The sequence below is a fragment of the Rhinolophus sinicus genome, chromosome 2 (assembly GCF_057876585.1).
Source record: "Rhinolophus sinicus isolate RSI-liver-muscle chromosome 2, RSI-T2T, whole genome shotgun sequence".
NCBI classification, from domain to species: Eukaryota; Metazoa; Chordata; class Mammalia; order Chiroptera; family Rhinolophidae; genus Rhinolophus; species Rhinolophus sinicus.
The window spans coordinates 94,555,294-94,578,913 of NC_142502.1; the positions used below are offsets into that span (position 1 = coordinate 94,555,294).

The following is a 23,620-nucleotide window of genomic DNA, read 5'->3' on the forward strand; positions in this document are numbered from 1 at the left end:
ATGTACATAAGAAAATTATGAAGTATTCTAAAAAGGAAAACAATTATATGAAGGGAATGAAAACATTGTGAATTTTTTTATTTAAAAATTTAAAACTTATTCAATTGCTTGTTATGATTTTAAAATTCACAAAATTTTTAAAAAGGATATTTTAACTCCTGACAAATTACACCAAAAACTTGTCTAAAGCCAGGCTCAAGGCCATCTTTTAAAGCTCCAGGAAGGCCTCCTTCCCTTCTGTGTGTCATCCTCTTCCCCCATCTAGTCTACTCCTTCCAAATGATTAGTTTTCATCTTCAGTCTCTTTATTTGCAGAAGCTACCTAAAGCAAGGTCCTATTTTGAGAAAATACAATGGAGTACATCCAAGAAAATCTTGTTTCACAGTGGCTGATATCTGTTGTTTAGGAACAATTCATGTCAATAGAAATGCAAAGTCAGTCAACGAGTTAAAAAAGAAAGAACTTTTGACAATATAAAGGTTCTCCTCACAATATTCAAATCTAATAATTAAAGAAACTCTAAAAATCCCTAGCAATAGGCAAAATCTCACGAACCCTAAAACAAACATTTTATAAATATACCTACTAATCCTCATTAAGTGAAAAATTTTAGAATGTATTGGTGAGTTTTTTCAATTTTCATTTTAAGAAAAAGGAGATAAAACTTTCACTAGAAAAACCAAAACGAACCAGACATTTTGACAGATTCCTTCAGACTATTAGTAGAACAACCTGGTCACAAATGTACATAAATCCTAAGACTGTGACTCTGAGAAGACAGTTCACTAAGACCCAAAGCGCAGACATTTCAAGAGACACAAACAGCATGTCTGCTAAAAACAGCAGAGCCAGGGTCACTGATTTTCTCAGAAAGGTCAACCCATTAATAAATAAAAGCGTATGTGGGCCACACTGTGCTAAACAATAAAAGTCTGTCTCTGGCAAGGATAATACTTGGCCCTCCATAAAATTCCGACTAATATTTTTCTGTTTTCAAAACCAGCAAGGCCACTTACGATCTTAGCTCCCCATCAAGATCCTGTTGTCTTAACTTCCTGAAATCTGCATCAAGAGCCTGGTAGTTTTCCTCAGAAGTATCATAAAAACCAAGAGCAGGCTTTTTTTCAAATGGGATTTCAGCATTATAATCAACTCCTCTCTTCTTTTTTCTTTTCTTCTGAATTTCTATGCCAGCTGCTCGAAGTTCTCTTCTCTTCTGGAGGGCAGCAAGACGCCTGAAAAAGAACACAACACCTTGAAAATCACATGCCATGGGGATGGGATGGTTATCCAAAAGAGTTAAGAAAAGTTTTTGGTTATTTGGGGAAGAAATAAATCCTCACCTCACACCATTCACCAAAATATAGTTCAGTTTCAATTTAAAGACACATGCATATGTGCGCGCGTGCACACACACACACACACACACACACACACACACAAGCAAAAAGAAAAACCAGAAGGAACTATGTAAGTAAATATGTTATCTTATCTCTGGATGGGAATGTACTCAATAACTATAAATTAAATAAAGAACAAAAAAAAAGATCAATGGCTTTGAAATTTAAATTTCATATTTCTGCAGCACTCTGTAAAGAAAAATCATAAAACAAAATTAAAAGGCAAATAATAAGAAAAAAATATTTTCAATTAATTTTAGGAATGGTTCGATATAATAATCTATGCAAGTTTTTAAAAAATGCAACCCAAAAGAAAAAAGGAGCAAAAGGAAATAAACGGTTCACTTTAAAAAAAACAATGCAAATTGCTAAAATGACAAAAGATTTACCTAACTAATAACTTAAAAATCACAAATTAAATCAACAAGTACCACTTTTGCATATCTATTAGCATTCAGTTTTTTGTTTTGTTTTAATGGCCAGGGTGCAAAAAGGGGACATTCTCCATTCTCCCACACTGGTAATACTAAGAAAGCAAACTGGTACACCTTTTCCCAAAGAGAATTCAGAAATATACATTAAAACACTAAAGTTTAAAAAAATTGTTTAACCCAGCAAATTCACTCCTCTGCCATAAGCCTAAGGAAATAAATAAGAACATGAACAAGGACTTAGCTACAAGACTGTTCCCCTAGCGCTGTTCTGAATAGTGGATAGCCAGACAGAATCTAAACATCCAAAAATAAGAAATGAGTTAAATGAATTTATAACATAGTTATAAGATTGCATAGCATAACAGTCATCTATATAACCTTTAAAAAGCCTATAAATCTATTCTGACGTGGAAAGATGCCCAAGACACACTTACGTAATTATTATTATGAAATTTACATGTTATGGAGCAACATACAAATATTATATGCATATCTATCAATTATGCTATGCATGGCGAGATGTGAAGAATGTGTGCCAAATATTAACAGTGATAATCACTGGAAGTTGGAATTTCATTTACTTTTTACTTTTTCCTTTGTACTTTCCCATGATGCTATCATTTTAATGACTTGATGAGAACAGTTATTCACAATATTAAAGGGGGGGGAAATAAATTTATAAAACAGTACACAGGAGCAACTTCCAGCTTCAGGAGGCTCTGCAGACCCATTCCCCAGAAAAACTGACAAAAATTAGTAAAAAAAAAAAAGATAATTTTAAGTTTCTGAAAGGGATCCTAAGGTGATAGAGCAAACGAAGAGGCATTTATCCAAGAAACTCTAAAACTTGGTAAGAAAAGTGAGAGTCTGTGATACTTGAATCTAGATCCACTCCTTCCCCTCTTCCTCCCTCCCAGCTTAGGGAGATGGAAACTCCACTCCACACTGGTGCAGCCAAGAACACTGGCCACGCCCAGTAAGAGGGCTTTCATTACAGGAGGGGAACAATATAGCAACATTTTTAATCCTGCCTCCAGATATCCATTGAAGAGGTTGGTTCAATCCAGAGCAGAAAAGTAGTGGCTTCCTTCTTCTGCCCAGACAGAGGCTCTATCTTGAGCACAGTGCTACTGAAAATACTGGAGTCCTACGAGCCCTCGCCCCAGATTGTGGGATGAGGGTTCCATGATGGAAACGGCTGGCCAAGGAGAACTAGGGCTGTTACCCACCCCTTCACCGAGCACTCAGCTCCTGAAGTGAAGGTGTCACTCGGAGACAAACACATCAGAGTGCAACAGTAAAACAGAGAACTCCAGGTATCTCCCCAAAGACAGTAACTTCACGTGCAACAGAGCATGGAGACGTTCAAGCCTAATGGTACTCTCAGGAACTGTGCAAGTTGTGGTAAAACGCAATGGGAAGAAAAACCGAGAGGTTCATTGGAGAAATAGGCTGAACTGCAGGCCCGCTAGTTTGCCACAGAAACATCGAAAGACATACGGGGGAGGAGCCTCCCTGAAGTCAGAACAAATATCAAGCACCGACTTCAGCAAGTTTCCCTTTGGAGGAGCCCAAATTTGGATCCATGTATGGAGCAATTTATGCCCCAAGACACTGAAAACAATGAAGCAATCAGCTAACAATTAATAGAGTTTAACAGCCGGGTGCAGCCAGGGAAAAGGATGTCCTAGTCCTGTCAAAACCACTGTCATCCCAGGGTGACTGTGGGCACACCAGGATTGCACGGCAGGAAAAGCAAGATGGGAGGCTTCACATCTGAGGGGAGGGAAGCAAGAACAGACTCACTAAATAATCCAGCCAGGCACTACACAAGTAAGTAAGTAACAGTAACAAGGAGGGGGTGAAGGGAACACAAGGACCCAGAATTGCTTTACCATCTCAACTCTACAGTTCTCAACAAAAAATTATGAGACATGCAAAAAAAAAAAACAGGAAAGCATGATCTGTACACCAGAAAAAAAAGCAGGTAACAGAAACTGCCTGTGAGAGCTACCAGATGTTCTATTTCACAGACTTCAAAGGAGCCCTCATAAGTTTGTTCAAAGAACAAAAGGAACCATGATTAAAGAAGTAAAGGAAGGTATGATGACAATGTTGCATCACACAGAGAATATCAGTAAAGATAGAAATGATTAAAAAGAACCAAATGGAAATTGTGGAGTTGAAAAGGATAAAGCTGAAATGAAAACTTCACTAGAGAGGCTCCACAGTAGATTCAAACTGACAGAAGAATTAGCAAACATGAAGACAGACGGATAAAGATTATGCAATCTGAAGAACAGAGATAAAAAGAATGAAGAACCACGTACGAACGAGCCTCACAGAAATGTGGGACACCATTAAGTGCACCAACATATGCACAAAAGGAGTACCAAAAGGAGAGGAAAGAAAAAAGGGAGACAAACTATTCTGACAAATAATAGCTGAAAATTTCCCAAGTTTATTGAAATTCATTAACCTACACATCCTGAAAGCTCAAAACTCCAAGTAAGATGAACATAAAGAAATCTACAAAGAGAAACATCGTATTAAAAATGCTGGAAGCCAAAGACAAGGAGAAAATCTTTAAAGCAGCAAAAGAAAAATGATTCATTAACTTACAAGGGAATCCCAATAAGATTAACGGCTGACTTTTCATCAAAATAACATATACAGTATGATCGAATCTTATATCAACGTTATTTTGTGTGTACATATACATAAATGCACATCTATATTGAGAGAAAGGTTTGAAAGAAAACACTTCAAAAGTTAAAATAACTTCATTCTTTAAATAAAGGAAATAAAGACTTCAAATGACATTAAAAAGCCTTTGCAATATAATACTACCGTGTTTCCCCAAAAATAAGACCTAGCCGGACAATTAGCTCTAATGCATCTTTTGGAGCAAAAATTAATATAAGACCTGATCTTATTTTACTATAAGACTGGGTCTTATATAACATAATACCCGCTCGGGTATAATATAATATGATATAATATATAATATAATAAATATAACAAATAAATATAATACCAGGTCTTGTATTAATTTTTGCTCCAAAAGACTAATTAGAGCTCATTGTCTGGCTAGGTCTTATTTTCCGGGAAACAGGCTAAGTGAATACAACCAAGCTATGCAGCACGATATCAACCATGCCCCAAAAAAAGACAACACTAACGGAAAAGTGTAATGTTTTTATAATCAATAAGAAGCTTTAAGTTATAAAACAGATCTGTAATTCAGCATTTAAAGAGCCCTGCACTGCACTTTGCATAGAGACCTATCTAGTCTGTTATAAGATATACATACGTTAAGTTATAAGATGTGTAGACGCTCTAAGAAAATCTAAAGAAAGTATAGGGTAAATTTAAACCTGGTAAAATGTACTTAAAGCGAGCAATGTCAGCCACACTTGGAGATTTTTCACACGTGCACTTGCCACGTCCCTGGCCCAATCCATATGGTTAAAGGCTCAAAAACATTTGGTTTTCAACCAATCGTGAACAAAATGGATGAGTATTTTTTCAACCTTACTCACATTATTTAACCCTAACTAGTGTACAGAATAGAAAGGTGGCTGAGACTTGGCAAATTTAGTACCTCCTCTTGGTTTCTGTTTATTGTCCCAGGCCAGTGGTACTTCCATCATAGGTTACTCTTCTGGGTTAGTGATTGGCCGGTGATGCCAAAACAAGCATCCTCAGGCATGAAAGAACGCTCCATCCCAAAATCTGGCACTTGAAAGCCATTATGGGGGAAACCATCAACATAATGCTACTCATCAGGTCAGAAAGCACTTCCTGACTTGGGGACCACAAAAGACAGCTGTGTACTAAGATTACAATGCCTGAATTCCAAACGTTAATAAGCTCTTATACAATTCAGGCTTTTCCTTTATCCACTTCCTCTTCGTTTCTGGGCCATTAGAAATGATGTCAATCATGGCGCCAACCAAAAGGAAAAAACGGGAGAGGAAAGTGGAGAGGACCTTGAGTAGAGGGCAGTACTTAATTCACTCACTTTTTAAATCCAAATTTCTGTGAGAGCCTAAAATGTGGTTTGAGGTTCATTAATGTTCAGTCCATCTATGCTCAGTCGAGTTTCCTGTTTTAAGCCAGTGCTTGCCCAACACTAATCAAGCAGAGTAGCTAACAGGCAATCATGCAAAAGTCACACAGTCCTCCAGCCATCTGACTCCAAGATGGCTACAACAAACAAAGCTCTCCTATGCTAACAGAAAAATCCAACCTGCCAACTGAACTATCTCGGCATTATTTCTGCTGTATCTTACCAAAAAAAATTTTTAATATGCATTTTCTATATTCTGAAATGGTTGGGGGGAAAAAATAAGACTTTTTCAAGTAATAAAGAAACTAAGGAATATTAGCAAAACTGGAATTGGACAATTCTAATTATTACTCACCTAATAAGGTTGGATAAATCACGCAGTTTTATTAGGCCTAAGGATGCATAGACCAATTGTTCAACTATGGATGAAAACAACCATACCTTGCTTCTTCCAACTGTTTCTCTCTTGCTTTCCTCTTTGCCTTCTTTCCCTGAGTATTAGCCAGGCGAGCTCTAGCTTCAGAAAGCATCTCAAGTTCATCTGCAAAAATAAAGAGAAGAAAAACTAAGTTCTTCTCCAACAGAAGCTAGGTATGTGAGAGACATACCCTATTGCTTAAGATTAGAAAAACCACATATAATTATTATATCGGATAGCATAATAAAAATAGCTTGTGTTTTTAAATCAGAGAAACCTAAGTTAAAAACCAGGCCCACCACTTGCTACCTATATGACCCAGGATAACTTACCCTCCCTGAGAATGTCTCATCATCTATAAAAGGAGAATAACAATTCCTACTTCACAGGGATGTTAAGAAAAGCTAAGTAAAGGGGGCCGGCCCGGTGGCTCAGGCAGTTAGAGCTCCGTGCTCCTAACTCCGAAGGCTGCCGGTTCGATTCCCACATGGGCCAGTGGGCTCTCAACCAGGTTGCCAGTTCAATTCCTTGAGTCCCACAAGGGATGGTGGGCTCTGCCCCCTGCAACTAAGATTGAACACGACACCTTGAGCTGAGCTGCCGCTGAGCTCCCAGATGGCTCAGTTGGTTGGAGCCTGTCCTCTCAACCACAAGGTTGCCGGTTCGACTCCCACAAGGGATGGTGGGCTGTGCCCCCTGCAACTAGCAACGGCAACTGGACCTGGAGCTGAGCTGCGCCCTCCACAACTAAGACTGAAAGAACAACTTGAAGCTGAACAGAACCCCCCACAACTAAGATTGAAAGGACAACAATTTGACCATTGTTCCCCAATAAAGTCCTGTTCCCCTTCCCCAATAAAATCTTTAAAAAATAAAAAAATTAAAAAAAAAGCTAAGTAAAATGAAATAGGTAAAGCACCTAGCAAGTATTCATTAAACAGTGGCCATAATTATCACCTCCTTCATTATCATCTACTAACTGGCACAGCACAAACTGTGAAATACAGCAAAACTACTAAATAATTATAAGGGAATTGATCATCTTCATTAGCTACACCTTTCTTCCCTCAGAATTATTTCTCTCCTCCAATACATTTTCCATGGCTCCCCAAAGTAGAATAATAAATGTCATTACTGATGCCTTAGACCTATTCCTATACAAGGCTGTCCAGTGGAATCACAAGAGAACTTTTAAAAATCTCTGATTCCAGAATCGCCCCTCCACTCCCAAAATTACTGACTCGGTTATCTCCAGGGGTGGTCCTCGTACCTGTATCTTTAAAAGTTCACCATGTGACAAGGAAGCAGCCAGACCAGCCATTGTCTGCCTTTGGGAACCACTACCCTCAAACTTTTAAATTTTAAAAAATCACCAAATATTCCTTAAATGTTTCACAACAATCTTGTAAGGTAAGATAGACATCATTCTCCATCTTGCAGGAAATGGAACCAAAGTTCAGAGAGATCATATGACTCGCCTATGGTCAAACAGCTAATAAGAGACAGGCATGGATCTAACATGCAGTTCCTCTGATTCTTGATTCAGTGTCTCAAGGAGTCATCCTAAATCTCCATCACAGTCTTGCAGTGTTGCTTTTTCAGATTAAATTACCTGCCTCAAGTCAAAGAACTGAGGACTGGAGCCCAATATCCTGACTTCTTGGTTCTCAGCGCAGAACGGGAAGGAGCATACAGATCTCCAAAGGCTTACTTAGCTCTAGCTTCCAGGAAATCTGCCCATTAGTATTACACTGCTCAACTTATTAAATCAACTGAATAATCAGAAGATCAAGAGACACTGTCAAAAAAAAAGCAATTGCTCTATAATAGAAGTCTGGACACATTTAGAACGAGATTTAGAATAACAAATGCAGATTTAATTGGGATTCTAAAAAGTCAGAGTTTAGAAAGGAAATAAGTTGAAAAGAAGCCTAAGGAGTATATGGTTACCAAAGAAATAAATTCCTCACGAGCCTACACTTACCTTCATCCATATCAATTGGATCAGGCCGTGCTGGTTTTGTTTCTGGATTTGGATCTATTTCTCCAGGTTTCAGTTTTCGGGGATCATCTGTTGTTTCCTCTTCATTGTCTCTTTGGGCAGCTTTATCCCTAGAAAAGAGTTCAGAAGAGTTAGTCATACTATCACACAGTTTAGTCTTAGAAATACCAGGTTTCCTGCCCTGGCATTTTCTTTCAAAAACCCAATGGATGGGTATTAACAAAACAGAGCACTTATACTACTGCTTCACCTGAAAGAGATGCTATTAAAATTCCTTCTACTTTCAGTGAGTGTTTCCATTCACTATAAAATAGGATTCAAGTAGCCCCTTAATCACAAATGCAGTAAGCCCTACAAATATAAAGAAAACTATTAGTGAAGAACCAAAACGTTCCAATGGCTAACTCTCTGCAGTGTGGTTATGGGTGATTTTTATTTGGTTTACTATTTTTTCCAAGGTTTTCCATGATGAACATGTATGATTTGGATATTTTTTAATTATTCTTTTACAAAATACATTAACAGAAGACATCATTTTGATCAACCACATGAGATTTGGAGGCTGTAATCTAATAGCATTAGCTCCTTTAGCGTTACTCAGATCTTTAACTACATGTTTAAAGGCAGAAAATGCTACTTTATTCAGCTTCATTCAGAAGATATGTACACATTTTTGGAGATTTACTTACAGAAGAAATTCATAATGTTCCAAGCACTGGGCAGCTGTTCTTCCAATGATGGGAGCGATGGTCCTCCACTGAGTTGGCATCAACTTGGCCAAGTGCAAGAGTTTTTCCTCCTCTTCTCTGGACCATTCTGTTTTCTTAATGCTTGGATCCAGCCACTCATACCTATTAAAAAGAGACAATTTTATATATTAATCAGTCACCTCACATGAATATCTTATTTATACATTAGATACACTGACTTCTGGTGTCTGAAAAATACAAGGTAACTAATCATGAAAGCTGTTCTTTTTTTACAACAGAATATTCACTGCTTTTGTTTGGTGTGTTTTTCAATTTAAGCAAAACTACCGTCATGATCTGTCTTTCTTAATACCCCACCCGACCCACCTTTTCCACCCATTCTACTTAGCAGGATGAGAGGCTGGCAAAGAAAATATAAGCCTTACCAAACATTAGGGCAGGGGCTTAGCTCCACTACGAGAAACAGAAATCAGGACCATCTTCTTCTTTGGGGTCCAACCTCTACATTCTGATCCTTTCCCCTCCCCAGGCACCTAGGAAATTAGGTCATTCTTGTACAATTCAAAATACGGTCCTCGTACCACATGGGTCAGGGCTGGGGCCAGATCACTCATGCCACAAACACATATAAAAGTTTAATGTGTCCACTACCCTGTGATTTAAAAGGGGACACCCCAGGGGTAGTGTTGGGTTATGTTACATTTTGGGGGAGCAAATATACAATATTTCAACTGTATTATGAGAAAACTCAACTACTGTGAACTAGCCTAGAATATTAACCATTATTTATTATTTATTTCTTTGGGAAAGTAAGTTCTAATCAACTTTTAAAACTTTGGGAACGCAATTTATAAGCTGGAGTCCATCTCTAAATAAAAGCAGATTTATTTTATGCTTCACAAAGTACTCTTAAGCACATTAACTCACTTGAGCCTCATATCTCCAGCAGTTAAGGCCAAGATGTATTATCACCCAACTGGGAGAAAACAGGCACAGGAGAGAGGGCAGAAAAATAGCTTGCCTAAGATCACATAGGAAGCAAGTGACAGCTAAGTCTTAAATCTAAATTCCCATCTCCCACTCCATCCTTTCTATTATTATCACAATGCCTGCTTTCTTTGATAAGCGTCAAAGAACTGACATTTTCCTCGTTATAATTAAGGTCGTTTTTCTGTTTTCCATTCATTAACTGGTACATACCATCTGGCTTTGCACTGCTTTGCTGATTTTCTGTGCAGCAGTGAGGCAATCCTAGACCACTGGTTTTTCCCATATTTCATTACCGCTGCTTTCAGAATTTCATCCTTAAAAAATTGTCAGAGAAAAACAATATATTCAATCACAAAACACCAAGTGAGAAAAGACAAAATTTAAATTAACTCTGACAGGGTAGCAAGCAAGAAAGGGAAAGACACACATACCTCCTAGGTTTAAAAAAAATAATAATAATAATAATACAAAAATCTTGTTTTCTATCATAATAAACAGCAAGCCAGAATCAGCAAAATGTAAGAAACTAAGAAGACATTTCTCAGGACACCCTACCCTTCTTTACAGCCTCTCCCTCCACCTCCAATAAACTTGAGATGGGTAAAGCCCAATCTACAAAACCCTACTTGATAAAGGGGAACAAAAAGTATTCTCCAAAGCATGATTGTCATTCTCCTCAAAAATTATACAGTTCATTCACTTATTCATTCATTCAAAAAACATTTCCTGAACACCTACCTTATACCAGGTTTTGAATTGGACATATCCAACCCTCAAGTAGCAAGTTAAGCCTTTAGTGATTCCATTCTCCAATCTAGGTTTCCTGCCTCCAGTTTACAAATGGCACTTTCTCTCCAGTCCCATAATCTCCCCTCTGATCCAAGAATCCACATCCCAGGTCAAACCTAGTAATTAAGAATTTCTCCCCCGCCTCCAGCCTCCCCAAGTATCTAGACACCATTTCACCATGGCACCCATTCCAATATGGAATTAACCAATCCCAGAGCAGCCCAGCAAGCTAAGCCAAAGACAACAGGGATAACAGAGCCATAGACGAACGCACCTGGGGCATTTTTGCTTTTAGGCTTTTTCCCACATTGAACTTGAGCTATATGCCTCATACACAAGCTATTCCGCCCCACTCCACCTTCCCATCATCAGAGATTAAAAAAGACTGCAGGGCTTTAGCCACTGAAGGGGATCCTGCTGTTACTTGATTTTGTGCATCTGTTTCTCCCCCAGAAGTCACCTCTTCTCCAGTTTAAATGGCTTGGTTCCCTCTGTACAATGATGCAAGGTTATCACTGACTTTACGTGTAACTTTGTTGCAGTACTGCTCTACTTAAACACATCTATCTTCACCTAAGTAGATACAGCAGTTATCTACCCTACTAAATTCATTCTGCTAACATTTGCCAAGCAACCTACTTCATGTTGGTTACTGTCCTAGGTTCTAGGGATACTAAGATCTGGTTCTCTTCCAGTGCTGTCTGCTGGGGGAAAGAAATAGCAACTGGCGCTTACGGAAAGACTACTATGTGCCAGACGCTGCTCTAAATGATCCAAATATATTGACTCATTTAATCTACCTCACGAGATAGGTATTATTATGCTCCCCATAAGAAAAATGAGAAAACTGAGGTTGTGACAAGTTAAAAAAACGTATCCAGCATCACATAGGAGGATGTGATGCCTGCAAAAAGACAAAGCAAGCTATAACAAATGGATGCGAGAAGAGCCCTGGGACCACTGGCGTGCGCCTAATGTTTCCAGGCTGAATGGGCAAAAATTCCAAGAGGTTTTGAAGGATGGTGAAAGATGCCAAGTAGTAGGAGGAGATTTAAAGAAAGCACAAGATATAACAAGGCACAGATCATGAAAAGATACGCTGTGCTCCAGAAACTGACAAATTCAGTGCACTCAGGAACACAAACTGCGCTAACATCTTATCTCTATTTTACTCCCTCTCTGCTGCTCTTTGGCTCACCCCTGGCACTATCCACTACATTTCTGGAAGCAAAGAAACTACTGTAGTCAGTTGATCCCATCTGGCTTCTATCCAGGGTGAGGAAGAGTGACAGGAAGAGACAGGCCTTGGGAGCTGTGGGGAGGGCAGACAAGTTATGCCTCGATAACAGATAACCAGCGGCATGCGGGCATAAACGGGCTCTTGGAACCTGGCACTCAAGCTTATTTCCCTTTGCAAGGAAGTCGATGAAGAAACAAAGTTGTGGCCACAGCACTTCTTTATTCTTGAGTATCAAAGAGAGGCGCGGGGCCCGGGCTGAGGCACGGAGGTGCCCATGAGACCAACTCTCGCGGATGTCCCTTCTTCCCCTCCATACACTTGAGTTCCTCCAGCGAGAGGGGCGCGTCCTCAATTCAATAGGTGTTCACTGGGGGGCCTAACAAGTGCCTGGCAGGTAGTCAGGTGGTTAAACCACGGTCCCCGTCCTTGAAGTGCTCAGATAACGCAGGGTCGGGAACCAAAGGCCGGGAGGGTCCACCCCGCGCTACCCCCACGCAGACCCCGCAGGGCATCCTCCCCTCTTCACCGACCTCCGCGCGCGTGCGCACAAGCTGCCGGAGGGGGCGAAGGGCAGCGGACGGCGGGAAAAGGAGACTTACCTCCGTATTCCTCCATACGCCCCCCTTAATCATAATTCGAGGCATCTTGGCGGTGGGGTGTCTCGGCAAGCGGCCGAGAGGAGCTTCCGAAAAGTAGTAACGGCGCTGCGGCCACGGGACCCAAAGGCACCACTTCCTCCAGGCGCGACCTTCTCCTTTGTAAAGATCTGCGCAGGCGCAAGGCGGGGGGCGGGGGAAGCAGAGTTGCAAGTATCGCGAGAACTCGGGTGGCTGCAAGGAAAATAAGTGCCTTGTTGTTAAAATTCTAATCTAGGAAGACCAACAGAAAACCGTCGAACCACTCTGGCCAGAGCGCACTAGGCGGCGCGCACGGCCAAAGAAGGTTGGAGGAAAAGCACGATCTTCGCGAGCAGGAACGTAGTGGTGGGATTGGCCGTGACGTCACCTAGTGGAGGAGAGTGGGCGCATCATGCGTGTGGAGTTTCAGCCCAGTTGATCTGAAAAGAGCTTTTTAAATTATTAATTTATCACTTTATTAGGCATTTAACTCATAGGAATTTATGCACGGAATACTCAGGAAAAGGCAAGAGCTTATTTAAGCCGAAATTTCCTTACCTGTAGAGATAATAATAATAGTACCAATCTCATAAAGTTGTCCTAGGGATTAAATGAGATCATAAACTTAGCACAGTATCTGATACATAGTAACTACTCAAAATGTCATATTATTACAAGAAGGGCAACCCCACGTGATCAGTGGTTGTCCCAGAAACCCTCTGTAGGATGTGTGATCATTACCTCCTACCCACTCCACACCCAACATCATCTCAGTTGCTGTGCTTACATTGTCACACACACGAGCACACACGCACTGGCCATTTGATTTATCTGATCAAAGCTGAGCCAATTAAGTCTTCTCCCCAGGAATTTTGACACTGGAACCTAGAAGAGGCCAGTTTCTCTGCTGGTTTGATGAATCTTATATGTGACACCCAGGAGTTGTCAGCCACCATGTTTTGTACGATGTAGACTAAAATGGGGAAAAAAGCAGGTGCCAGATGCATTAAGAGGAGCACAGGAGTGTAGAGAGACAGGTAGGTCGTGGCTACGCAGAAGACCCTAGATGCAGTATGTTCCTCAGTCCTAGATGCATCCCTGTTTTGAGTTCTAATGATTAGTTCCCATTTGGTCTTTAGCCTGTTGAAGTTGGGTTTCTATTATTTGTAAGCACGATTCCTAACAAATCTAGTCCTTTCTCAAGAGCCATTTCAGATCTAGCATCCCAAGAGCCCATGATGATGGTTTTTCCTTCCCCCTCAGGACCGCCTCTCCCCCGTATGTCACCTTTATACCAACTGGAAAAAGGTGCCCTTTCTTCAAGGCACTTTATTGACGTCTGCTGGAAAACCGTCACAAAATACTAATGTTTTGAGAACAGGACACTTACTATAAGAAAAATAGATCTACCATATCTACAATGTGAATTGGTTCTCCTAGGGGCATGCGTTATACAACCTGCCCATTCAGACAGAGCAACCTTGTCAGATATCCCCCAAGGCCTCCCTGAACATGCAACGTGCATGTTCCATGTTAGCATTCAGAAAATGCAACATCATGCCAGTTCTGGGATGTCTCAAACCAGCGCCCCATAGCCATGAACACCAGAGGCTGTCCTCCAGCATGGCCTGGATTGGCCAGTCCACCCCACCATGTCACCCCAGCCTCCCCAGCCAGACCTCAGGGCCCCCACAAAGAGGGCAGCTCACCCCAGGGGCTGCCAAGGATCTTTTGCAAGGCAGCCATGAGGAACAGTCACCATCAGTAAATCAAACTGTACCTTCTGTCACTGTGAACCTTTAGGAAAGGGAGTGGTCATTTCTAAACAGAGGCTTAATGAGAAAGAGCCTCCACTTCTTCCTCACTCACCCAAATATATTCCTCAGAACAGTGGGATACTGCATTAAAATAAACAAATTTTTCACGATTACTTGAATTTGAAAAAAGCAGTACGCTCTATCAGCTCCCTTTCACAGAGTCACCAAAATTAAAGCCTGTAAGAAGTTATAAAATGAAGAAATCAGTCTCTCCCTGTTGTGGGTTGAATTACATCCCCGAAACAGCTATGTGCAAAGTCCTAAACCCTGGTACCTATACCTATGACCTTATTCGGAAATAGAGTCTTTACTGATGTAATCAAGCTAAGGATGAAGTCATACTGGAGGAAGGTGGGCCCTAATCCAATCACTGGTGTCCTTATAAAATGAAGAGGAGAGATGTGAACACACAGGGAAAACAGTTTGTGAAGAAGGAGGCAGAGGTTGGAGTGATGACTCTACAAGCCAAGGAACACCAAGGATTGCCAGCAACACCAGAAACTTAAGAGAGAGGCATGGAATATATTCTCCCTCTGAGCCCCCAAGAAGGAATCAACCTGACTCACCTTCATTTCGGACTTCCAGCCTCCAAAATAGTGTGTGAGAGAATAAATGTATCGTTTTAAGCCACCCGGTTTGTGGTACTTTGTTATGGCAGCCCTAGGAAACCACTACCCTCCCTTTTTAATATAGCTTTTCCAAACTAATTTGACCCTGGAAACCTTTTTTCTTATAGTACCTATTAACATGCAGGAAACACAATTTGGGAAATTCTGGCCCAGGGGAAAGAGGTTGGAGGTCCATCCAGCTTACAAAGAGGTAACAAGAGATGTTAGCAGGAGGGTTTTGTAGGTTGCATTATCCCCCACCCCACATCCCTTTTTGGGAAGCTGGTTCTGACTGGGTTAACTTTGCTTATTAGAGAAAACAATCAAAGTTCTAGTTTCTGTTTCATCCTGTTTTTTGCTTCAAGAAACTGTCCAGAAAAGGGCTAAAAAAAAGGGTCAAAAGCCCATGACAACAAGGCATGGTTAGGGGCTGGGGTTAGCCACTCCCATAATCATCATCATCTCCCCAAATAAACCAGTGGAATTTAAGTAGAAACACTGTGCTGCTTTGCAAATACAATTTCAAAACAAGTCTTCTAGCCCCACCCCATCTACCAGATTGCCATCCCTATGCCTCTCCCTCCCATTTAGAAATTCCTCAGCTAGTGTTGGAAAAAATTAATGTCTAGGTGTCAAGTTATTACAAAATGGAATCCCATGCATCCGAAATGCTGGTAATTCACATCGTATAGCGAACCGTGGTTAGTCATGCTAATTGGCTTGAGGTTCACCTACTGAGACGTCCTTGTGGTAGGTCCAGCTGTAGTTTGTCATTTTTTTCTCAGAAGCTCATCTTCATGAGTGTTATTTCTAGGGAGGCCCCTGTGTCCTCAGGTGGGGAAGTGTTCCCAAAGAGAATTTATTTTTTCTCAGGCCTCAGAGGTTCAAGAGTCTTTTTGAGCTCATTTCTCATTTTGGGATTGATAGTCCAGTCGGGTAATTTACATTTAGACCCTGCATCCACATGGCACAGACTTGGGATTTACATTTCTCACAAGAGACTTTTTTTTTTTTCACATGCATATACCAGACCCCAGACTCAAATGCCCAACAAAATCCTGGACGGTTCTTCCTGTGTGAGTCACAGGCTCCTCAATTTCAACTTCCCAAAATTGAACTTCCCCCAGAAAATCTATACTTCTCCACAGGATTCCTTATTTCAGTGAATAGCAGAAGGCTGCCAGCTGCCATGTACGGTTGTGTAAGTAGTTCACTGCACAAGGGACAAATGGAGCTGAAATCTAGTTTGCACACTGCTCAAGTGGCACATTGGGGGACTGTGTTCACAGAGAGGACATGTTTCTCTAATGTATAAAGATACCACATGGGTAGACTCTACATGTTACCCTGTCGACAGCACCAACATCCATCTTGCTGACACTTTTCCTCCTCCCATACCTTCCTCCAGCCACATCCAAGCCATCCCATGTGGAGTCTTGCCACTGTTACCTCTTGCCTCCTAGGTAGCCCTCAAATCCCTCTCCTTTGTGCCACCTCGGCTGTAAGTTGCCAGATTTAGCAAATAAAAATACAGAACTCCCACTTACATTGGAATTTCAGATAAACAACAAATAATTTTAGTATAGTTACGCCTCGTGCATCCATTCTGTCCTCCCTTTCTAAGAGAACCCCAATTTTTACTCCAGCCCACACTGCACCCGACCGAAAGAACACATTTCTAGCCAGATGCTCATACCCAGGCTCACGCCATCACCACGAGAAGCTGCCCCCACACCCTCTCCATATTTGGAGAGGCAGCCACAGTTCCTCAGAGAACAAGTCACTGGGATATTAGTCTTCTTATTTGATCTGAGGCTGGGTTCCTTCATGAACAAGAAATGTTCACTTGTCATGTACATATTTCTCACAAAGTCCAGGTTTGGAAGCTTCGATGTTGGCTCCTCAAGTCAGCAGTGGCTTCCACATGCCCCAGGGTGGGCTCAGGCTATAATCCCTCCTTGCGTTTCCCAGCTTTGAAAGGAACCAGGCATCTCAAACAGGCTCCCATGTCCTTTCCCAGAGCCCACTGGGAACTTGGCCAGTAGCTCCCCTAAAAGGTGCACCATACCATAGCTGGCACATTGCCGAGATATCACTCTCTCCTGATTTTCCAGCCAGGAAAGAAAAGCCTCTTTGGGCCAGTGCCATGATCTTGAAGAGTTCCAACTCTAAAATACTTCACTGAGTCAAATCCTGTAAACAAGGCTTTTACCTACCTACCTTTTGAGGTCCAAATGCCTAAGAGCAAAAGGAAACAGTCTAACCAACTGAATACCTCGTACCGGAAATATAGGACAGTGGAATCATACAGACTATTCCTAAATCATTTGTGGAATTTTAAGTTTAATGCCCTAATGTCTTAATATTTTAATAACTTTGAGTACAGAGACTATAAAAACAGTATTTGAATTCTTTTTTTTTTTTTTTAATTTTATTGGGGAAGGGGAACAGGACTTTATTGGGGAACAGTGTGTATTTCCAGGCCTTTTTTCCAAGTCAAGTTGTTGTCCTTTCAGTCTTAGTTGTGGAGGGCGCAGCTCAGCTCCAGGTCCAGATGCCACCATCCCTTGCGGGAGCCGAACCGGCAATCTTGTGGTTGAGAGGATGTACTCCAACCGAGCCATCTGGGAGCTCAGCGGCAGCTCAGCGGCAGCTCAGCGGCAGCTCAGCGGCAGCTCAGCGGCAGCTCAGCGGCAGCTCAGCGGCAGCTCAGCTCAAGGTGGCATGTTCAATCTTAGTTGCAGGGAGCGGAGCCCACCATCCCTTGCGGGACTCGAGGAGCTGAACCGGCAACCTTGTGATTGAGAGCCCACTGGCCCATGTGGGAATCGAACCGGCAGCCTTCGGCGTTAGGAGCATGGAGCTCTAACTCCCTGAGCCACCGGGCTGGCCCCTGAATTCTCTTCATTAGGTTTATTTGGACTTTAGTGCCACTAGCTGTATAGCATAATTTTCCCTCTAGTCCGCAGAGGCCATTTTTCATTTTTTCCCAGGATCTGAAATTAGAATACCTTATGTGCAATGTAACTTCGTACACTAATGAATTTACTTGTGAATGTCAGGTACAGATTGTTTCTGGTAAACCTGCAAACTTCAGTTATTGAAAGTAAAACATTAAACACACACACAGACTCACACACACACACACACACACACACACACACTGTGCACACACGTTTTTATTTACTAAAGAACCTAAAGTAGGGTGAAGGGGATCTTTACGTCTAATAGGTTCAACCTCTTTGTGCCTAGAAAGAAGAAAGGGCTGGAACAACTGTGACGCTAACGTATTTTTCCCGTTTGGCCTCAGTCTCCTCAAAACACTCATGCTTGCGTACATAGGGCCTGCCCAAAGTTGGTGATGGAACTCTTCACCTGTCAGCTGTTGGAGGTGCCATTGAATAAAGCCTGGCATCTGAGATGGGCGCACAGAGAACACCAAATCCAGTGAAAATTACCCTAATTTCCAGGGGATGAAATGTGGCCCTGCAACTTCAGAAATTTAATCATGTACTAATTTTTCAAAATCATATCTATTCGGGTTTAGAGCAGTATTAAGGAATTATATAGACCTCTTTGAAATATAAAGACTACTACAAATCTCCTGAAACTGTATTTCGGTTGTTTTTCGTAATACCTTTACTATGTAGGACTAGTCCTTCCTTCCAAACACCAACGTGACTTCTCAGAGTAATTTCCTGTTCCGCCTAGATAATCCCATCTGGAAACTCCTGCAGAACCTTCTCTTTCATGTATATTGTGTTCCTCATTATCCACCCACATAGGTGATGGCAGTTGACATTTTTATATTTTAAACAACAGAAGCACAAAAAAAGAATTTTTTTCAGAAGTTAATGTATTTGAGAAAATCTGTTGGCAAGCTCCTTTTTTCCTCTTCTAAATTATTTGGTTTTAGTTTTCCTGGATTCTGTTGGGGTGAGGGATGGGCCTTGTGTCCCAGAAGCAAGAGAACTAACACAGAGGTACGCTGATGTTAACCTAAGAAGTGGTCAGGCCACATGATCTCTCCTAGTTTGTGTGAAACCATGTATGAAGAAAGCATGATCGTACCATGTTTTAAGCCTGCTTCATTCGCTTTGGAATCGTCTGAAGACAATGTTTTGACAGGGAAAGAAAGTGTGCCTCATGTCTTGGACACTTGGAGTCTCAGCATGGGTCCCAATTGTCTCTTTCCACTTTAAGGTTTTGGGCAAACCAGATCTGAACCCTTCAGTAGTCAACCAGTGGGGTCTCCTTAGTGGAGAAGGAGATTGGCTACGAACATGTTGAGTCATTGGTTTGCCTGCTGACTGTGTAGGGTTGGCTTTTGTTGCCACCTTTTCTTCCAAATGTTTGCTTCTCGCCTTTGATGAGAGAACCTAAGACTCATGACTGGTGCTCACTGAGCTGTGTGGACAGACGATACGAAAGTAGGGAGTGGAGCTACAGGGCAGTGGTATTAATTGCCTGGTGGAGATCCAGCCTTCACGTTTTTCTGACATGTATCGAGTGAATAGCAGAGAAAATCTCAAAAAGAATTAATGCAATGAGAATAGTTTCACCAAAATTAATGAAAGCTCACATAATGTCTGTATCTTACCATGGATTTGAGGACATCCTTAGACAACTACATTTACCTGAATAAAAGTGAATGCGGACTGTATAGTTAGAGTACTGTTTCAATGTCAAATGCTCTGAATTTGATATCAGTATTGTGATTGCTGGAGAATACCCTGGACCTTAGGAAATACATACTGAAATGTATAGGTATGTTGGAGTCAAAGGTTATGCTGTCTGCCACTCATTCTCAAGTAGTTCAGCAAAATAATACTAGTGATAATATAAGAGTGCGTACGCACAAATTTGGATAGATATTAACAGTCATAGAATCTAGGTGACAGATTGTTCAATTGACTAAACAATCTGTGGCTCATGTACAATTCTCGCAACTTTCCTGTAAGTTTGAAACTTTTCAAAATATAAAGTTAAAAAAAAAAAAGCAAAGTACAGTGATATCTCATCAAAGTCAGACATTTGATTTAGAACAGTCACACTGACAGAAGCAATCAACTGGAAGAGGCTCTCCGGAGTTCAGTCAGTGTGTGCTCAGTGGGCCTGTCTCTGCTCAGGTTTGCCTTGGGAAGTCCAACGAATCTGTGGACAGAGGCACGGAGGTAAAGGTTGTATTCCATGGAGAGTTTTCAACCAACACACTCGGCTCATGACCTCTGCAGAAGGGACCACCTGGGACAAAGGACACCATCCACTCTGGGAGACGCTCTCCTCTCCATGGAGAAGTCTCTCAAAAGCCTGCTCTTCTGGGCTCACCTCCAGTTTTTATGCTATTCTTTGAAGGCTCTTTAACCCACCAGGAGGGAATAAACTGTGTATCAAGGGCATCGCTGGCTGCCACTTGTCAAGCTCCTCAACTTCTTTTATCTCATTCTTCAGCTTGTTCGCCTTCTCCTTCACCCAGAAAGGAAAGCTGTAGGAAGAAAAGAGCATCCTGAGTTTGAGTTTGTCTGACACCCTCCAAAAGTAAAAAGGCCTCCAATGTAGAAGATCAGTATCAAAATAAAACACCATGTTAGTTGCTCACCATTTGCTCCTGCCCAAACCCAGATCTTTGTTCCGCACTTCTCTGCCCAGGACGCTGACCCCTGCAGCTGGCATCACCTTGACTCCTCCCTGCCCCCACTTTTGAGCTGGGTTTGGCTAATAGGAGGCATCAACAGGAGATCGGAGGGTGAGAAGAGAGGTTGGGGTGTTTCTTACCCAGCTCCTGCCCTGTCTCCTGAGGTATCCCAGTTCCAGCAGTGGCTGCATCTCCACTGCCACAACTCCTTCGGGACAGCCCTTCTCCGTCTCCTACCACTCTGTGAACCATAATCCCTCCTCTTGCTGCTGAGACTTCGGAGCAGTAAGAGCTTCCCTCTGTCGGGAGCCCCTGCGTGCTTCACCCTCCCAGGTGAGTTCCCTCAATTTGCTCCCACATCTGTTAAACAGTCCCTTCAATAAACTGCCTTCAGAATCCTAGCTGAGTGTTCGTTCCTTCTGTTTTCTGCTGGCACCTCAGCTCATGCAGACACCCTGCATCCTCAGGTCTGTTGAGATTTGAAATGGCATGTGTGGGCTGCACTGAGTGTGTTCCAAGTGGTACCAGGGCAGTATGACTCCTGGGACGAGTTGGAGCAGGAAGAAGAAGAATGTTTTTATTTTTTAGCAGCCAGACTTTCCACTCTTTTAGGGAGAAGTGTAGCATGACTGGGGGAAAGCCCTGATAACCTGCTGAGGGTAGGGAATTCCCTGCAAGAAGAAAGAGCAGGATCACCAGTTAGGTAATAGATGGGAGTCAAGGTTATCATTTAAAACTGACAAGCCAATAGTAAAAGCCCAAGTGAGAAAAGCAGGATGAAGAGCAATACACTGACATATACCTCTGTCTAGGTCAGGATACTACTACTTGGGAAAAAAAAAATGAGGTTCAGAATGGAACTGAGTAAAAATATCATTAATAGGTCCGAGACTCCAATGGCTTTCTCTCTGCCTCTTCAAACTCTAACCATTCTCCCTGGCTGCACTCATTTAAACATGTGTCCTTCTGTTCCAACAAACCCTTATGTTTTGGAAATCAGGGGCCCTGTCTTTCTGCCCCCATAGCGCATACCTAGCACACCACGTGGCATCTGATAGTCAGCCTGTCAATCACATCTGTCGAAGCGTGAGAAGCCCTGCTGCCAGACTGCACAGGCTCTTGCCTCCAAGTGTCTCGCCAGAAACCCTCCAAACAAACTGCCCCACCTACCTGCTGGGATTCGAAAGGTTCCTACGTGTTGAGTGTCTCCTCCATAGGGGAAAAGAATAAATACTTGATATTTTCATAAAGATAGGATAGGATAAAACATGGTGAGAGAACTCACTTAGGAATTTGTGGAAGAGGCTCAAGTGGAATAAACGTATCAAATTTCTTTTCGTAAGGTACCCTGAAAAACAGAAAAGGTAATCATAAAATTGGTTTGGCTTCTACAGCAAAAATGATCACTATATCACTGTGTTCAATAAAATGTCTTATTTTCTCATTTTAATGGTCGTGTATGGGCTTCAAAACTGGAAGCCCATACATGACCATAATTCTTATTATTTTTATCATGTTTAGTAAACATCACTAAATCAAACACGGTTAATTTTTTAATTCACATTTTTAATGCAATACACCAACTACGTTTCTTTTAATTTAATGACCCTCCCTTTCTCCTCACTTGCTTTGGTCTAAGTTTGGTTCTAAGGGTAAGTCCACCAAAATAGTAATCACTAATCAACAACCTTATCCGGCATGAAAATATGAAGTTATGAGATTTGTGGTAATAACAATAGGAATAGATTAAACAACCACTTCTTTGCAGTCAAGATCCTGCGTATAATTTGAATTATACACGCACATGCATGTGTACACTAACGAGCTAAATGTGGACTTTTTAGAAATTTTCACCAACCACGTCTTGTTGCGATCTACCCCTTATAAAATACAATTTATGTTCTCTCAGGCCAGCCCAGTGGCTCAGGCGGTTGGAGCTCCATGCTCCTAACTCTGAGGGCTGCCGGTTCAATTCCCACATGGGCCAGTGGGCTCTCAACCACAAGGTTGCCGATTCGACTCCGGCAAGGGATGGTGGGCTGCGCCCCCTGCAACTAGCAACGGGCAACTGGACATGGAGCTGAGCTGCGCCCTCCACGACTAAGATTGAAAGGACAACAACTTGACTTGGGGGGAAAAAAAAGTCCTGGTAGTACACACTGTTCCCCAATAAAGTCCTGTTCCCCTTCCCCAATAAAAAAATAAAATAAATAAAAAATAAAATAATCTACTCATTAAAAAAAAAAAAAAAAACAATTTATATGTAGTAGAAAAAGATACAATTCCTTCCAAGTTAACTAAATAGCCCTAGGATTAACATACACTTACGTCGAAAAATTCACAGGTGGGAGAGTTGATCCTGCTTTGTGGAAGCCCTTACTCTGTTCTGCGTACATATATGGATTGTCTCCTGGAGTTGACCTTGGGATTCCATTCCTGGGATCAATATCTGTGAAAGATGTTTAAAAACAAAGTCATAAAAAAAAAAGGTTGAAAATGATCCACAGATATGCCGTGACAATGGAAATAAGATAAGTTAGTATTTTATTATGAGGTACACATAGGTATCTTGAAGTTCTGTTTGTAATGGTCTCACCTGGGGAAGAAGATACAAGTGTGAGCCTATGTTTGGGACATTTTCTAAAAAGTGTTGTTATGATTATCTCAACCTAAGAAGAATAGCTTAGGTTCGGATGGGATGTTCAAATGAATGGCGAATCAGAGGTATCTCTGCCATGATGAGCAAGAACCCTGACTTAAAATCGTTTCATTCCTGAGCATCAGTGCATTTTCAACGAGTTCAATGAGGCTCTCAAAGCCACGTCACTGGGGCTCTGCCTCTCTGACTGGGTCTCAGGAGGAAATGAGCTAATGAGAGCCCTGCTCC

The 23,620-nt window shown here is 41.6% G+C and overlaps 2 protein-coding genes across 2 annotated transcripts in view; both read right to left on the reverse strand.

Annotated features, from left to right (window-relative positions):
* CDC5L (cell division cycle 5 like) overlaps nucleotides 1-12,823 on the reverse strand; it is a 40,105-nt gene extending 27,282 nt beyond the window's left edge. The window contains exons 1-6 of the mRNA XM_019734745.3: nucleotides 12,656-12,823; nucleotides 10,238-10,341; nucleotides 9,017-9,178; nucleotides 8,310-8,437; nucleotides 6,349-6,448; nucleotides 1,018-1,236 (exon numbers count right to left, since the gene is read on the reverse strand). Coding sequence (XP_019590304.1) covers nucleotides 1,018-1,236; nucleotides 6,349-6,448; nucleotides 8,310-8,437; nucleotides 9,017-9,178; nucleotides 10,238-10,341; nucleotides 12,656-12,700 — 758 coding nt within the window. The 5' untranslated portion in view covers nucleotides 12,701-12,823. The remainder of the gene's footprint in view (nucleotides 1-1,017; nucleotides 1,237-6,348; nucleotides 6,449-8,309; nucleotides 8,438-9,016; nucleotides 9,179-10,237; nucleotides 10,342-12,655) is intronic.
* A 7,117-nt stretch (nucleotides 12,824-19,940) lies between these two features.
* The window catches only part of SPATS1 (spermatogenesis associated serine rich 1), a 31,305-nt gene continuing 27,625 nt past the window's right edge, over nucleotides 19,941-23,620 (reverse strand). Inside the window, exons 6-8 of the mRNA XM_019734589.3 lie at nucleotides 23,062-23,182; nucleotides 22,019-22,081; nucleotides 19,941-20,583 (exon numbers count right to left, since the gene is read on the reverse strand). Coding sequence (XP_019590148.3) covers nucleotides 20,436-20,583; nucleotides 22,019-22,081; nucleotides 23,062-23,182 — 332 coding nt within the window. The 3' untranslated portion in view covers nucleotides 19,941-20,435. The remainder of the gene's footprint in view (nucleotides 20,584-22,018; nucleotides 22,082-23,061; nucleotides 23,183-23,620) is intronic.